At 42.2% G+C, this 18,537-nt stretch overlaps 1 protein-coding gene across 4 annotated transcripts in view; it reads right to left on the reverse strand.

Annotated features, from left to right (window-relative positions):
- LOC147020257 (neuroplastin-like) overlaps positions 1-18,537 on the reverse strand; it is a 58,823-nt gene that overhangs the window by 17,568 nt on the left and 22,718 nt on the right. For all 4 annotated transcript variants that reach the window (XM_085895492.1, XM_085895493.1, XM_085895495.1 and 1 more), the window contains 3 exons: positions 10,600-10,682; positions 6,401-6,546; positions 4,140-4,404 (listed from right to left, as the gene is read on the reverse strand). In XM_085895492.1, the coding sequence (XP_085751618.1) occupies positions 4,140-4,404; positions 6,401-6,546; positions 10,600-10,682 (494 nt within the window). The remainder of the gene's footprint in view (positions 1-4,139; positions 4,405-6,400; positions 6,547-10,599; positions 10,683-18,537) is intronic.

Genomic DNA, 18,537 nt, shown 5'->3' on the forward strand with positions numbered 1-18,537 from the left:
TAAACCCTGACAAATCTCACTCTCACTATGTCTCTCCGAAAGGACTGTCTAGGATTGTGCAGAGCTAGCACTGTTGAACGGGGGACATTGTCTCACTTTATGATATCGGGAACACCATAGCGGACAAAGATCGCGTCAAGTCGTGGGATCACTGACTTCGCACTGGTAGAGGTCAAAATGTCTACCTCAACGAACCAGGAGCAAGATTCGATGTCCACCAGGAGATATTGTTCCAATGGAAAGGGTCCTGCGAAGTCGATGCTCACTTCAGACCAATGATGAGCAAGCAGGCAGTTCAGCAAGCAGCAAGCGGCAAGCAGGTCATTCGGTGGGGTTCTGCAGAGTGTTCTGGAGTCGTGGAAAGGCAGGCAAGAACGGATTTGACAGTTATCTCGACGAGGCAGTCGATGTACGTGAACCACACTTTCTCGTGGAGTAGTCTCTTCGTCTTGCTGATGCCTTGGTGACCTTCATGGGCGATATTGATGACTCGCTGTTGGAGTGACTTCAGGATGATGACTTGGGTACTATGTAGCAGAACATTGTGCTCGTCACTGATGAACAGTTAATCTCTTACAGCCTTCAGTATATGAAACGCTGAGCAATCGATTGAGTGGTCTCGAGGTGGATGCCACTGGTTTAAATGCACTGCATTCATCACTGCTTGTAGAGTGGGGTCAGCTCGCATTGCAGTCTTAATTTCCTGAAGCGTCAGTGACTTTGGCACCATGGTGGAGTACAAAGTGAACACATTCATCTTCCACTCTTGACTCATGGGATGTTTTATCAGCCGTCAGAACTGGGTGGTGACTGAGGTAATAAGCTGGGTTGTTGTTGCCTGGCTGGTAACGAAGCATGAAATTATTACACCTGAAGCCATAGGTTCCACCGTTCGATGCGGATGGACTTTCTGGAAGTGGAAGAGTTGTAGATACCTTCCAGAGGCTTGTGATCAGAGATGACTGAAGTGATGGCCATAAATGTTGAGATGCAATTGTTCACAACCTCAAACTTCCACTTGTGCTCCACGCTCTGTCTGCGAATAGCGAGACTCCATGACTGGCATCGGTGACAATGTGATGAATGCCCTCATCTCTTTGGGATATGTAGGGTCCAGTATCCACAACAAGTTTCCAAGTCAGGGCTGTAGTAGGCCATGACCGTAGAACTAGTCAGACGTGGCAGAAGTTCATTTACAGCCATCTCGTGTTGACGTCCAGTCCCATGGTACATCGTTGCATGCCAGATATTTAAGTGGCTTCGTGACCTTGGCATAATCTATAATGAAACGTGAAATGCAGTTGGTCAGGCCAAGGAAGCTTCATACTTTTGTATTGGTCAGCCTCGACGCCTTGTGGATGGTTTCCACCTTCTTTGGGTCAGGTGAGATGCCGTAATTACTGAAAATGCAGACATAGAATTCTATTTTGTCCTTGTTAAATTTGCATTTTCCTTTGTTGAGCAACACTTGTCTTTGTTGGAGGTGAGCAGTAGATTTTTTTTTGCTCGATTCAAAGCAGGAAATCCAACCTTCACCGCCGGATGTAGTGGTGTGAATTTTACTAACGCTCAACACGTACGAACACAGCTAGGTGTGCTCAAAGGAAACCCAGCAGGCTCTTTTATTGAACGGAAATTATTTTATTAATTAGCTCACGTCACGGCCATGTCTCCATCCTCTCTCAACCGGAATGCCTTTTCCCATTCGTTGAAACCCAGCTCAAAGATCATTGGCTCGCTTCTATGTTCAGTTTCACAGAATACTACACATATGGCATCATATGTGTGAACATTGTTTCCTCATGGATAGGTGGTCATACGTGTAAAGTTTTGCCTCGATCTGTTCAGCCATTTCAAAGAAGATTTTTTTTAACAATGGTTGCTAAATCATGTGACATCAATTTTTTTTTTTTCTGTGGACCAATTTATCTCAAGATGACCCTCAATTTTTCATACTGATCGGATGTAGCATTCTTCATATGCAATGACGTCACAACAAAGGCACCTATGACTTTTTTATTTATTTATTTTTTTTAATCACTTATTCCCCATGAAGAGTACTTACCATTTGCCAAGTTTCAATGTTTTTCATGGAGAAGTTTGAGTTAGAAGTCCAAATTTTTTTTCTGTTTTTCCAACATGGATGCCACACCACATGATATCATAATTGTCGTTAACACATTCTACATGAATAGTCGCTTCGATGGTGAGAATTCTCAATTTGACTAGCAGTCGCAGAGAAAACAAGCTCGAATGAGCTAAGATCCTAATCCTCTTAATGATGACGTCATAAAAACGAATATGACGTCATTGTGATGTATAAGGTTTGCGATAAATTATCTGTGCTAATGCCCGGCTTGATTCCCGCAAACAAAATTCAAACAGCTTGCTCAGTTTCGGAGATAATGGTATGGGCGATTTCCATTAGCGGCGATATTATGACGTCAACTTTTTTTATAGGAACAATTTCTAAAATCGGAGATGATTACTGCCTGTGCGTGGGCTTTCTGCATATACGTGGCAAGTTTCACGAATATCCGATGAAAACTTTGGGTTGTGAAACAAAAAGTCAAAAAATAGGGATGACGTCATAAAAATTCATATGACGTCATAGTGATGCATCAAAAGTGCGATAATTCATCTCTGCTAATGCCCTGTTCGATTCCCGCAAACAGAATTCAAAAAGCTTGCCTAGTTTCGGAGATAATTTGTTAGGCGATTTCCATTAGAGGAGATATTTTGACGTCATAACTTTTTTTTCTGGGAGGAATTTTCAAAATCGGAGATGGTTACTTGTCTGCGCAGGGTATTTTTACATATATATGCCAAGTTTCAGGAAGTTTCGATGAAAACTGTAGGCTGTGAAACAAGAAAGTCCACAAAAACAACAACGTGAGCAAGACTTAGAGATCCTCCACGAGGATCTAAAAAAAAAAAAAAAAAAACCAACAAGTTCTGTGCAGACAAGCAACAAACAAACGGACGGACGGACCCAAATGCAATACCCTCTCCTCTGGCAAGGGTAAAAATTCCCAAAAGCATGACAATGATTCAAAAGGGATCTCTAAAATAAATGTAATAATCACAATTTTAAGCTATCCTCCCAACATCTGTTAAACAATCTCATCCATCAAAACAACCCGACAAGACTTTCCACTTAACCACTTGGTGATCAAGCTAAAGGAGTCAGCGTTAAGGATAATTACTCAAAGCAATTATACACTTTACGAGAGCACAGATGGGATAAATGTACACTTACTTAGTTGTTTTGCCAAATGCCAAGATACAGCCTTGGAGATTTTAAGAGGCAAATGTTTGAAACAGCATCGTTAAACAGGACGGTACCAACACTTGCAAATAAAGCCACTTGCAAAATGGCATTGTCATTTGATACCAATAGGGTTCATAACACTGGGGGTGGCAAAAGAGGAAGCCTGTGGTAATAGGGAGGGGGGTGCAGCATGACTAAAGGCAGCTTGGGGGCAGGACAGCATAGCAAAATGTGTGAAGGGTGGGGGGGGGGGACAAGAGCACAAGGAGGGGTGGGATGAGGGTCGTGAGACTCCAGATAGCTTGGGGAGTGGGAAGCAGGGGTTGGGGTCGTGTGCCACAAGATGGCAGGGGTGGGAGTCGTGCACTGCAACATGGCCCAGAAGAAAGGGGTGGGAGTTGTGCAACGCAAGATGGCGAGGGTGGTGGGGGTGGGGTGTGGGGTGTGACGTCATGTGGCGAAAGATGTCTGAGGGTCACCTGGTGAAAAGGTGGCAAGTGATGAAAAAGAGACATTTCCAGAAAAGTTGGCATAAATACAATCCCATATTTACTCAGTACAACAATGGAGATAAGTGTTCATACCTCAGTGAAATTGTCTAATGCACAAGTCAAAGATGCAGGGAGATTATTGGGCTACAACTGGTTGATCACACATCAATACGACTGCACATACGGTATAAAATGTCTGTCCTAATCTCCCCTTTTGATCCTCAAATTAATGACTTTCCCAATTCACCCATTTGTGTGCATCCTGCTTCGATCAACAGTTTCGATAGGGATCGATCAGAAAATGAATCTTTGTCAAATGTAGTGCTGCAAAATACAATGTGCACGGACGCTTTGAAACAAGCTGACGAGAGCCTTGCCTTGTTTCTCACTCCTCGACTTGTGCAATTGCTCACATCCAATGATGATGGAGCACAGCAACAGAACCTCAGCCACAATGGCCAGGAAGGGCCAGAGTGCTGCACGCATGCTGTGGACACGCAGGATTTGAACAAAATGTGCCGTGCCAGCTGAATTTCTCGCCTCGCACCTGTACTCTCCTGCATCGATAAGCTGTACTGAATGCAGCAGCAGCACCGAGTGTCCGTCTGTGCTCGTCACAGTTGCATGCGTCTGGTTCTCAATCTGCAGGTAAAGATGACATTTTTGAGTAATATTCCCAAATACAAAAATAAAAATAAAAAATACAAATTTAAGCTTTCAGCACAGGTTAAAGTCTGTAGGAGTTGGGCCAGGAGAATGATATGGCCATAAACTACAATAAATTATACATTATTCAAAAACATAAACTCAATTTCTCTTCAGTTAGTTTATTGAAACTGCTGGAGCGTATTAATGTCACGTTCACAATATACAGTATCTTCAAAAATATATATTGGTCCAACATGCCTTCTGGAAAGGGCACACCAAACACCAATTTTCTTGATCATGTAATGGTTTTTTTTGAATAATGCATGGGAATTTTCTGTGGTCAAAATCCCGGCGTCCTGGCTATTCATACAAGCAGACATATGGAACCACGCCTCATCCATAAAGGTGCCGTTTAAAACCTGATCCCCCTTTTCTATGAAATTTGGGATCTACCGACCAAAGTTCACACGACTTTCTGTGTCCGAGTGCAAGGTCATGAACAACATGCAGTTTATATGGAACAACCTTCATTTTATTCTGTCCAGCTACATATGTAGAGGTTAGTGAGACACCTACTTGTTACTTGTTGAGAGTCGAGACAACCATCCGAGCAATTTTGAGCTGCTTTGCAAATTGTCGAAAACATCCTGCAATACCACATCGAGACTTGCCTGTAACACTACCAAACTTTCCAATAAATGCTTTTACACAATATCAACAAGGTAATGGTCCTTTGCGAAATTTCTCTTGAAACATCCTGCACTTCAGTGGTGCGATATCCGACCACAGTAAAAACTAGAAGGGCACTCGCTCGAACACACACCTTCACCACGTAATGCCTGATCCACGAGAACATAATCGGGCCCAATACATTTTTGAAAAATCATGCTACACATCATTTTTGGCTGTATCTTTCAATGGTAAAGAATCACTTAAAAATTAAATAATTCTCGTATCCATCTCCAGATGCGGATCGTCACCAGAATTGAATCAATTCTTCCATGTCAAACACCCAAAGTGTCCACCAAGTTTCGCCTGAATCGTCCACAACTTTTTGAGATATAGCGATATATTTTCAGTTTTTGGCCCTTTCTATCAATTTTAGAAATTAGGCCCGTGTTGACCTTTTGACCTTAAAATTAATTGGTAGTTGAATTCAGCGACCTGACATGAAAATGCTCTTCAAATTTCAAGTCAATCGGATTAAAATTGAGGGTTTTCGAAATTTTGCCTCAAATTGACTTATCGGCCAAATTTTACAAAAACTCCGGTGCGGGACCGTCGCAGGGTCGGTGCCATGAATCTGAAAATTTCAGAACGATCGGTTGAGCGGTTTGGGCTGGAGGCGAGCAGACACACACACACACACACACACACACACACACACACACACACACACACACACACACACACACACACACACACACACACACACACACACACACACACACACACACACACACTTGTCGAAAAAAAAAATTGTCCTCCCGAGGTCCCCCTCCCCCCGAGGTCCTCGAGGCTCATGCTGGCTCTCGATGCCCCTGCTAGCACCCAGTACAGATTACAAATTTCTGCTACAACTTGAATGTCAAGCTTGGCCAGACAGTTTGAAATACTGAAGATAAACATTCCTCGGCTGACCCCACGAGGAGGTGGGAATAATTCTGGTCATTAAAGTACTCATCATCGTATAGTAGTCAAAAGGCATTCCAGTCAGTCAACACAATGGGAATTATTGTCACTTACTTATACAGTGAAATGCAACCGCCACGTTTATGCCCCATTCTGTAGGAGACTCGAGAGTTAATCTTTTCAAAAATTATAATTAAAATTATAAGAAAGAGCCTTTTTAATTTGTTAATTTTGTTATAGATATCCCTTGGCAACCCCATTGTATACGCACTGACCAAATCAAAATCACCTTGACACTAATTATTATTCATCCTCCCCTTTGTTTCAACTTCATCATTCCAACCAACCCGAATCTCACCTTGTCAAAAGCAGTGCCATTCAACTTCATCCAACTCCATGACACCGGTGGGAAACCATGAAGACCAAGAACGCAGTGCAGCTGCACCTTCGAACCAACGTACACAGATGTGTACATGCGTTTATGTTTTGAGAGGACAGGAGGACCTTGAGGGAACACATTTATTGCTTTGTGAACCCTCAAGCTCATTGCATTCACCACAAATCAGAAATTTGTTCAATTTACCCAATCTTGAATTAAATCAGTCTTCTTCGTCTCCTCTTCCGTTTATAAGGGATGAGCTCCAATGGCACCACACCTCCACCCTGCCCATGATACTACTCCACGTCAGTCCTCAGCCAACTCTCCACTCCCCAATCTCAACTCCACCTTACCATTATTCTTCCTCACACAATCCTCCCATCTCAACCATGGTCTACCTCTTTTCCTCCTACCTTGCTTCCTCAACCGATCCACTCCAATTGTCCCACCCATCTCAGCCAGCATTTCAATAATTTCCCCATCAGTTCATCACCCTCCTCATATCCACTCTTCACTCTTGCGATTCTCCTGACCCAGTTCTCACAAACATGCAGCAACACGACGTGCAGTCTCACAAACGTGCAGTCAGTGCCACCATCTCCAGACCGTAAAGGTAGGCTGGCTTTGCACATGACATCAGAACCTTCCCTTTCAATTTTCTTGATATCTTTCTGTTTGCCATTAATCCCTCCAACCTCCTCCACTAATTCGTACCTACCTGACTTGCCATCCTAAGTCAATGTCCCCCCCACACACACCTAAACAAATTTCCCTGTCTGATCTCCTTCCCCTCGAACCTGATCTCCTCTCCTCCTCTGCTACCCGACCCACATCGCCTCAGTCTTCTCCAGACTCATCTTCAGCCCGTGCTTCCCAAATGCCTCCTTCCACTCCCCCAGAACCTCCTGCATCTCCCACCCACTCTCCACCATGACAGCCAGATCGTCCACATACATCCTCCCAGGATACCCCTCAAGTTTACCTTCCAGCTTACCAGTTCCATCACCATGATAAACATGAGTGGACCGAGCGCGTTTCCCTGCCTTGAACCGATGTTCACACTGAACTCAGACAACAACAACAACAACAACAACAACAACAACAACAACAAAAAAACTCTTCCCTTGCACATCCCTTCTACTGATGGAATTTCTGCTTCCAGCACTCCCATCACCATATCTCTTGACACAGTGCCTCAATATTATCCAGAAATTCTGCATCTTGCAGGTAAAAGGTTAATGGCTCATAAAACACCAACTTTAATACGCCGACACAAAATCAGCAAACTCGATGTAAATTTTCACATTACCCCATCTTCCACAACTGGTACTACTCTTCATCTCGTCTCCATTTAAGGTTTCTTCTTGAAGGAAAGATTTGAAGGTTCCTGAGTGTTCCTTAGATGCTCAGGCCACACACCTGCTGCACACCAAGTGATCTTATTTTTTTTTTATCTCGATGGCAATGCGACATGTCGTCCGAGTATGCCCACTGGAGGCGGGATCGGCCTCAATAGGTCAAGTGGCATTGAAACCCGGGAGCTCCGAACATTTACCACTTTGCTGCCTTTTGGTTTTCAAGCCTACAATTGGACTCTTGCAAAAGACAATTGGCAAGCTCTGATTAGAACACAACATGATTGTGGGTTTTGCATCGATTCTATTCTGGTAGAAGGAACCAATGAAAATAGGTTCGCTATTTCACGGAATAGAAGGCAGTAACCTTTCTCAGCACAATGGAGCACGACAACAAGCTATATCCAGATGAACAATGCAGAAATATCACATTTTCAGATCAAATGGCCATTTCCTTGTACCCCATTACAGGTAGACATCATTTTAATTATCAAGGTCATCAACACTAAACAGTTTCATTGTCATGAAGAATTATATCCATCTTGTGTTGGCTCAACGGTTGAAGTGGCTGGCTAACTATCTTAGGGTTCCGAGTTCGAACCCGTCGTCCCGTTGAAATACCACCAAGTGGGTTGACTCAGCCCATCACCCTTCCGATGTCAGCAAAATGAGTACCAGCTTATTGGTGAACCAAGCCATTTGAGTATCCTGTGTCTGAGTTGTGACCCGTCCAGGAATGTCCTCCTTTGCCAAATGAAACTGCCTCTGCAGCCCTATGGGCCTCATGGTGTGAAAGGAACAGGTTTTTTGTATTCTTTATCGAGACCTCCATTTTTTGGAGCGATGCGTTGTGCAAAACAAGACCAATGCCATTTTGTTTTTGCGGCTTGGCTAATAATAGTTGCCCGTCTGCCAAAAGAGGACTAGTCTTTGCGAATACATGAAGCTTGCATTTATCTGGAGACGTCTGGCTGGTTATTCAGTCGTGAGTAAACCAAGTTTGTTTACAATAAGCTCTTCTGCAAGTGAAGTAGTAGTTGTCATGCGTGACATTTCGATCACGGCATTGTCACAAACACGCGAGTTGCTCGATGGTCTCAGCTCCTAGGTTCCGTATCAATCGTTTCCAGGTGGCTTGTCAATAAAAGTCTCGCCTTGAGAGCAAGATGCAAGTTCATCACAATTCCAAAAAACAACAACAACAAAAAACATCTTTATACTATATTTGCAATTTTTGGATGGAAAATATAGTCGAAAAGAACAGCCACCTCCAAATGGCAGAGGCAGCTTGTCTACAGTCTCCCATACTTCATCCAGAGATGCTAGCTTTTCCGCTTGCACATGCTCACACCTGTTTGAAAGTCCAAAAAAACCCCCAAAAACAGACCATGTTCTTTAATCAATCGAGAGCCGATATTTAGATGGGTTTACCTTTCTCAGGCTTTTGTTCAAGATGACTAATCGTTTCCAAGATGGATACAAAGCCCAATTACTGCCATCAGTTCCCCAATTGCTTTTTCAGAGGCATTTTTGGCCCTTATTTTGAGCAGACCCATTTTGTATGTCAAACGATAAGGTCCAACATTTTATCAGTCCCAAACTGAAATCACCACCAAGTGTGTCAATATTTTGCTACAATTTATAATGCCTGGATATTACCAAAAAACATTTCCATTAGGAACATGTAGTGCCAAGTTTAGCTCCAGTGTGATCCGTCGCCTTCGTTTTTACAACCAGAACCACGGATGGATTCCTGCTTCTGACATTCACCATGCTCTATTAGCTATGTGTTTGCTCACATCCGTAATCCAAGGATCGCAATCTGAACCAGATTCTTCACTACCTATTACCACATCAGAGAGATAGATGATCTACAGTTTTAGTTTTTTGGGGTTTTTTTTTTTCAAATCTCCCTGCAAACCTTCCAGGATCATTTTGGAAACCTGCACTGCAGTACACATTTCCATCTGGCAACAATCTCTTCCATTCTGTTCAGAGTTATTCACCTGAAAAACAAAATAATCATCTCATGCCATTCCTTTCGTGCCGTAAAGGCACATAGGGCAGTCGAGGCAGTTGAGGCAGTCTCGTTGGCAAGGAGTACAGTCCTGGACGGGTCGCCACTTTGACGCAAGTTACCCCGAATGGTTGTTACCACAGTACGCTGGTACTCATTTTGCCGACGTCGGAAGGATGACAGGCTGAGTCAACCCCACCTGGTATTTATTCACAGTCCAGTGTCTTGTACTCAAGACCCTAAAGCCCCAAGCCAGTCACCTTAACCACCAAGCCAACAACAGGCTGACACACAAAACAAGATATTGAAACAAGCAATGAAATGTAACCATAGTTGAACACCTACTCACCAATAATTATGTTTAGCAAGTCGATCAAGTTTGGACAAGGAAGTTTAAGGTTTGCAAAATTAAATTATATATATATATATATATATATATATATATATATATATATATATATATATATATATATATATATTAGGCTGCCTTGCTGGCATTTACCTGTTTCAAGCAGACACCCTAGAGTACATCTCAGGTGTATCGATCACTGTGTGCTTTACAACTTGCAAGGTTTTTGAAAAAATATCGCAAGAAAAAAATTTCACATGCAATCGAGAACACCTGATGGCATCATGGGGAACAGGTACAATGAATGCTACAAACAGAGGAAAATTTACAAACAAGAGGCTGGGGTACATTTAGCCTGACGTGCAAGTCAGAGGATTAACAGCAAGGTGCTCATGTCTTTCGAGCTAGTTTTTCTTCACTGGTGAAATAAATCTGCCAATGCACATGTTAAACCTACCTTGAACAATGATGGTTGTGTTCACTTGATCAGGCCCTTTGAAGACACAAGTGTACACGCCAGCATCCATCAGGTTTGAAACCCTACGAGCGTAAAGATCGACAAAGGGCAAAACCAAATCACTGCACAAACAGATACATGGTTTCACGGGTATCTAACCAAACAACATACCAACGGGGTGTTGACGGAATCAAACAAAATATAATCCCCAAGATCAAAAAAAAAACAAAAACCAGCATCAACCATGAGTGCGCACTTCAAAATCATCCGGCTCATGCAAGCACCGCCGAATGGTAATTTAACTTTAGTACAAGTCCAAAAACTGGATTCATTGTGTGCATTGTGGGGGGAGGGGAAGGGAGTTGATAAAAAGGACAGTTTGATTGACAATTATGAAAAGGTTTATTTTTTGTTTTATGTCCAGCCTTGGTGATAGTTGGTCAGAAACAAGCCGTTAAAACGTACAAGGGGCAGGCAACAGGTGGACCACACAAATTGATAAAATAAAAATTTGTTTAAAAAAAAAAAATTCAGTCATACAATCTTCCCAGATCATTAAACAATTAGCCTGGAGATTTGCTTCAAATTCAGCTTCCTCCACCGCTTGTACTCACGTCATCGAGCATGACATTTCAGTTAGCTCCATTTACCATTGCCTTCTGAGTTCTTGCCTCACACTGCTGCAATCTCACTCGAATCCCACTGTCCACGTCGATTATGCCACAGTTCGTCCCCCACCCCCTGCATTAACATCCATCCCCTATCATAGACAACATGCAAAAGCTCTTCCATGAGACTTACATTAAAACATACTTGCATCACCACCTATGTTCGAGGGTACTCACAGCATCATACAAGCAGGGTGGACTCTATTCCCCAAAAATAAAAATAAATAAAAAAAAAATCAAGAATTACATACACATCCTTGGCCTCTGGTATCGGTTCGACAAAACAACTTCAACCCCACATGATGGAACTTGGATCTCCATCTTCACAATTTCAAGTCTCGGTGTCACAATAGACCCAACACATAAAACGTACAAGTATGTTCTTAAAAACTTGCACAATATTGTCCACATCTGTTAATGATGAAATTATGGATTACACTGAACAACAAATTTCAAAAATTTTTTTTTACTGGAGATGTGTAAAGTGATTAAGACTAATTTGGGTACGCTGATTTCAAAAATCATAACCGTTTTGCTGTATCACGTCAGGATTTTCAGGAACAGAAATATTCCCATTGCCTAGAAGTCAGGATTTCAATGAAATTTACATATGTCTTTAACATGTCTATTTCGTACAATTGTTGTTAACTTGTGTTATATTTCTTTCTTTCAGATAAAGATGAGTAGGCGTTCCTGTACCAATCATCCTGACAACTTCTGTTATGTCTGTGGTCGGTATACCAAAAAAGATCAACAGCGAAGTATATCTACAGCAGTGAAAATGAAGGCCGCCTACTTTCACTACTTCGGGTGTAAGGTGGGGGACCAAGAACAGAGCTGGGCACCACACATCTGCTGCACAAGCTGTCACACAACCTTGACTCAGCTGTTGGTGGGCAAGCGCACGAGCATGCCATTTGCGGTGCCCATGATATGGCGTGAGCCGCAGAATCATCATGATGATTGTTATTTCTGCTGCACAAGCATCGCCGGCTTCAACAAGAAGAATAAAGGTCACATCAAGTACGCTGACTGCGTCTCTGCTCGTAAACCTGTGCCTCATGATGACGAGAACCCCGTTCCAACACCTCCAGCTGATCAGAACATAGCTGTAAGCAGTGGTGAAGAGGATGGTGATGATGAACCTTTTGAACCCGACACTCAAGAATCACACCTTCTGAACCAGGGAGACTTAAATGATCTTGTAAGAGAAATTTTTTGTAAATTTCATTGAAATCCTGACTTCTAGGCAATGGGAATATTTCTGTTACTGAAAATCCTGACGTGATACAGCAAAACGGTTATGATTTTTGAAATCAGCGTACCCAAATTAGTCTAAATCACTTTACACATCTCCAGTAAAAAAATTTTGTTGTTCAGTGTTACCTAAACTCACCGAGCAGACATACCTGCCTCTCCTTTCAACTTCTTCAGAATATTGCAGTGAAGTTGTAAATTTGAATTTTTCTTCCACCATTCCAATCTTCAAAACCCTTCAGATTTCCATTTTTCAATGCACAACCAATTGTTTTTCTTCTCCCTGCCTTAAAACCTTGCCTTCATTCTTCCCTTCCTCGCCAAAACCACAAATATTCATCAATTCCACTCATTCAGATTTCATTCCTCATCTCCCCCTTTCTCTCCATCTATATAAATCCTTTAAATGATCAATTTTATCTTTACTCTTCCCACACCAACTACTCGCTGTCAAATGCTCTCCAAGATCGTCCGTCTCCCTCTTTCCCCCCCCACCAACCCCCAAGTTTCACTCCTGAACAGCCAGCATACCTGTGCCTATATCTCGCATTACATTCAAACCACACAGTCCTTCTTCGTGCAAAGTTGGTCTTCACCTTTCTGCCCTTCAAATTCTCAAAAGTTAATTTTGTAACGAGTACAGCATTACTGTTAAACCCCTGCACATCAGTACCACCACCCACACCTCTTTTATGCTCATGTCTTCCCACCCCAACCCATTTTCTTTGTTTCTCCACTGATATACCTCACTGCATCCCCAATGTCCCCCTTCAGTCCACCTACACGGTGTCCCTCACCCTGCCAAAAGTGCCGTCTCCAGTCCCCAACTGTGTGGACCTCCAACATCAGAGGACTCCGCTCCAATCTGACAGATCTCTCAATTCAGGCAGCTGCTGATATGTTGAGCAGATAATGTCAGGTTTAAGCCTTGCTCACAAAAGATATCCGAGATTTCTTTGTCTCTCCCTTTCAATGGGTCTGAACCCAATCCCAGTGGCAGAGTTGCAGTTTGCATCAATACCTCCATTTCTCCCTTTCCATGTACTGCGTACCCTTCCAAATCTCCAGGAGCACCTTTGGCTGCGTCTTCCCCTCCACTCCCACTTCATGTTTGTCTGCATGTTGTACAGTCCCAACAATTACTCTCTATTTACATCTTTCTCTCCAACATGGACCAACTTTTCACTCATTCCAACTCACTCTTCCTCATATGCAATTTAAATAGTCACCATGCCAATTGGTTGGGTGTTGGTAAATTGTTCACCAGCCATGGAACTTTAGCGACCCCAAGGAACAGACTCAATCTGTGAACTTTCTGACCAAGATTTCTGGCAATGGCAAATCCACCTTTCTGGTCTTGGGTCATATAATCATGTGCTTCTGAGAGTCCACATCTCTCTGGAAAGTCTGGCAGTTCACTCAGAAGATGAGTCACTTCCAATCTGCCCATCTCAATCACCGCCCCCCCCCACCTCCCCAGATATTCATGTATTGTGGCATAATAATTATTCCACAGAAGCTCACATTCTCATATGCACTGCTCAATTCCATCTCCGCTAGTTATCATACCTCGAGTTCCACCAATGCATATACATACCTCAAAATGCCCTTTAATTAATCTTCCCCAACATCCCTCTCCCCCTTTCTCCCAACACTCAAGTGCTACCGGCATGTCTGCCAGAAGCTACAAGGAATAAAAGGTAAAGGTGAAAGCCTGGAATAAGGATCAAGAAAGCCAGGCAACAGAAGTATATAATGTCCAGATATTTAGAAGCAAAGGCCACCAGAATAAATGGATTGCAGCCTTAACCTCAATAGTTATTAATCACCATGTACAACAATAACAAACAGAGAATATATTACAAACCAAATCAAATGCTCAAATTTAAGATGCCTTTTCAAAAGGTACCCAACAGCAGGTGAAAAAGTGCAGGTTTGGTTGAATAGTATTTCACACATTACTTCCTTCCTTCCAGGTAAGTGCTGCTTCATCAGGAAGATAACCGCACTGCGACAAATTAGTCAAATCCACACGTTCTTTTACATTAATGGTCGATTGGAAATGCACAACATTGGGTTCCAAGAAGGAATATTTCAACACCATTCATGATCGCCCTCTGGTGGCTGAGAATGCATACAGTGTTATAAATGGGAACCACTACCCCTAAAAGGAAAAATAAATAAATAATATCTATGTCCCAGAAACATACCTGTCAACCAATTTTATAAGTGACCTATATTCAAGAGCTCTCAGTTATATTATTGACTTGTCCTTATCAATTGTCAGTTGTCCTTATCAATGTTAATTAATAATGATGTCATGAAAATAAATAAATAATAATAAAATAAAAAATAAAAAAAAACAACAACAGCACAAGAATGCACCAATAGTATAATCTTACTAAATACAGGTGAACCGTATATGGTCCGTTGAACAAATAAAATGTTTGAGTGTGCACTCACATTCACAACTGCGTTGCAGAATAAATAATAAATGCACATTAACAACACAAGTTCCTTCGTGTGGAGTATTTTCAGTCACCAAAGACAACAAACCAAGAATGATAGATAAAAATAAAATCACAAATCAAATAATAATTAATAATGATAATAATGATAATAATAATAATAAATAAATAAATAAATAAAAATGACACTTGTATTCGGTGGTGGCCGACTACTGTCTGCCATTGGTTTTACTTCATAGGAAGTTACATCACAATTGATCTTGCATTACAGGAAAGCTGTGGTGCGTGTGGATCTTATGAGCCATGGAAAAGACATGCGTACCTTGAGCATTGCTGCCGGGCAGGTAGAGCAAGAAAGAATACCTGGGATGAGCAGGGGGAAACCTGGGTAAGTCCAAAGCAAAATCTTCTGCCCAGAATCGATTGATCCTTTTCCACTGGCGCTGGTCATCAGCCACAGACACTAATTGTCAAGAAGTTGGAAGTCCTCCTCCTCTTTCTGATGTTCAGCATCAACTGAAGGACAATGGCCTGGATGCATAAAATTCCCACATCCTGAAGGAAAGATTTCCCTGAAGGGACACAAATTCCTTAGCAAAGCATTTCCTTAGAGTTGAGGAAATCCTAAAGAGCATAAGCTATTTTAGGCAACCAATCAGATTTGAGATAGGAAGAAGTGTTCGAAAGCTTGATGGCAGCAAAGCTATCTACAAACTGGCTTCAGGACGAGACAGAAACACGCGTGGAGGCCTTTCTCAAACTCGAGAGACAATACGTTGTATAGTTCTCCCTTGGTTCTCCCTTGAGTTTAAGGAAGGTTTTAAGGAAAAACTCAAGGAATATTCAAAGTTGCAATGATCCTTAAGAATGCTTTATGCAACCAGCCCAATCTCTGTGCCAGCCTCCAGATACGAGTTGTCATCCATGTCTGCTTTATAGGTGGGGTTCAGAACACTCAAGTCAAGCAACAAGGGATCATCGAGAGTGAACTTCTTTATCATTAAAATTCCAGCATCAAATCCCTGTGACATCACTGAAGAATCTCCTCTGAATTTCTGGAAAAATGAGGTCTTCATCACAGAGATGTCAGTGACCCCCACAGAAACCATCATGCTGAAGCTGTGTGCAACACACATTTTCTGCAGGATCATCCATTTTAACGGGTTTCATTTGGACAAATTTCACAATCAACTTTCGAAGGTGGCGATCCATCTCAAGCAAGAACCCCAATAGTCATTTCATCCACTTGAAAGTGTTCAACACCTGCAAGATGAGTCGAGACAGCTTGGTGAGTGGATATTACGGTCTTATTTGGATCCGTTTCTTTGCTTGGTTTCCCATCATCAGGATTGCCTGGAAAAATAGCTATTCAGTGTAGGTTACTAACAGTTCTGGGCTGACAACTATACAACACAAGGAAATCAGACATAGGGAAGACCATTCAGCACATCGTGCCGGTGCCACATCAACGCCACACTAATTTATCAACACAAGATCAAAAGAAGAAAATGCAAAATGTTGTTTGTGTTTTTTTGAAGTTTGTGTATTTTCTTTTTGAGATACATTTTTTTTTCCCTCACAGTGGAGGGGGCAATGGGCTTGGTTAAAAACACACAGCATCAACCACACCACACACCTTGACAAGACCCCCACCAACAGCACTCCGGACACATGCATATAATCGCCCATCAATACTCAAACTACCGAAAAACCCTGCCAACATCCCGATACCTCTATCTCCATAACTTCCAGGTATGTATCCAATTGGTTCACGAAAAAGTGACCACTATATTCGTTATTGGTGTCTGTCTGTCTGTCTGCCTGTCTGCCTGTCTGCCCCGAGCATAGCTCCGTCGGTTTTGATCCGATCCTGATAAAATTTTAGTGGGAGGTTTATATCTTGATCTAGTTGTGTTTTCCTGAGAATGTGCGTGGTGCGCCATTATGGGCGGAGCCGCGCCCAAAAAAAAACGTGTGTTTAGGGGGTAGCCGATTTCAATTTGCATCTTCTCCGAGGGAGTTTGTCGAATCTGGCAGGGGTTTCGGTATTTGGTTATCCCAATGGCACCTGCCTAGCCCCACGCAGATCGATTTTTCATTTTCCTCCCAAGGTCAAGGTCACAAACTTAGAAAATTGCGAATTTTGACATAAAAATCCATCTTCTCCGAGGGGGTTTGTCGAATCTGGCAGTGGTTTCAGTAATTGGTTAGCCCAATGGCACCTGCATAGCCCCACGGAGCTCGATTTTTCATTTTCCTCCCAAGGTCAAGGTCACGAATTTAGAAAATTGCGAATTTTGACATAAAAATCATATGACCGCCCAAACTTTGAGAGCTAGGATGACTATTTTTTATGCATAATCTTGAGGTCATTCCCCACCTAAAGTCTTGAAACCATTTTGCTCTATCTCGAAGACCATGCCGGTGGCGCCCCCCTTCAAGTTTGTTTTTACGCTGATGTCATCAAAGTATGGATAATAATCCGAGGAGTACGAAATGCCATATAGCCTATATGACATTATAGTGTTCCTGGAATGTTCCAGAGGAAGTTTTGCACCAAAGGTCATAATCCTTGACCTTTGACCTTTAAAGTTCACAAAGGTCAAATTTTCAAAGTTGTGGGAATCGAACCGGGTTTTCGACCTTCTTCGACGAACTAACTCCAATAAGCTATAGCACGTATCCCGTTTCCTTATTTTAATGTCCACAACATTGTTTTGGGACCTTTAAAGGTTATGCAAAGGTCAAATTTTGAAAGTTGTTGAACGAAACCGGGTTTTCGACATTTTGCAGCTAATAACCTGTCACTCGTACCACATCATGTTGATCATTTTTATAACTTGGTCAAAAATTATCAGTCTCATCCTTGACTTCTGAAATAATCTACATAGTCAAATACCGCTCGTGAACCATCGTCGTCTTCAGACTTGTTCCAATTTAAACTTATCTCCTGTTTCTGCTGCCATTACCTTTCCAGGGAGACCATTCCATGCATGAAGTACTCCAAGTAAAAGTCCCCTGCCTTACTTATATCTTAACTCTCCTCTTCTTTACTCTCAAGATATGGCCCCTGGTCCTATCACTGTCTACTCTGTTAAATCATTCATCTGCACTTATTTTATCTTTACCTTTCATTATCTTAAACATCTCAAACATATCTCCTCGTAACCGCCTCCTTTCTGGTGTATAAAGCCCTGTCTCCTTCAAGCGCTCCTCATAGCTGAGTCTAGCCAGGCCCGGAATCAATCTAGTAGCCCTGCGCTGAACCTTCTATAGCATTTGTCCTTCCTGAAAAGTGGTGACCAAAACTTTACACAATATTCAAGATATTGCCCTCACTAAATTCCTGTACAATGTTAACACCACCTCTTTGGATTTATAATTTATCCCCCACAATTACAACCTAAAACCCTATTTACTTTACCTATAGCTTCCTGACACTATGCTGCCTGCTTACCTCCCGTATCCATTACCACCCCCAGATCCTCCTGTTTGACACACTCCAAAATTACCCCTTACATCCTGTAATCTCTATTTTCATTGCT

The sequence above is a fragment of the Eptatretus burgeri genome, chromosome 9 (genome assembly GCF_056783735.1).
Source record: "Eptatretus burgeri isolate ZD-2024b chromosome 9, Ebu_testis_v1, whole genome shotgun sequence".
Classification (NCBI taxonomy): Eukaryota; Metazoa; Chordata; class Myxini; order Myxiniformes; family Myxinidae; genus Eptatretus; species Eptatretus burgeri.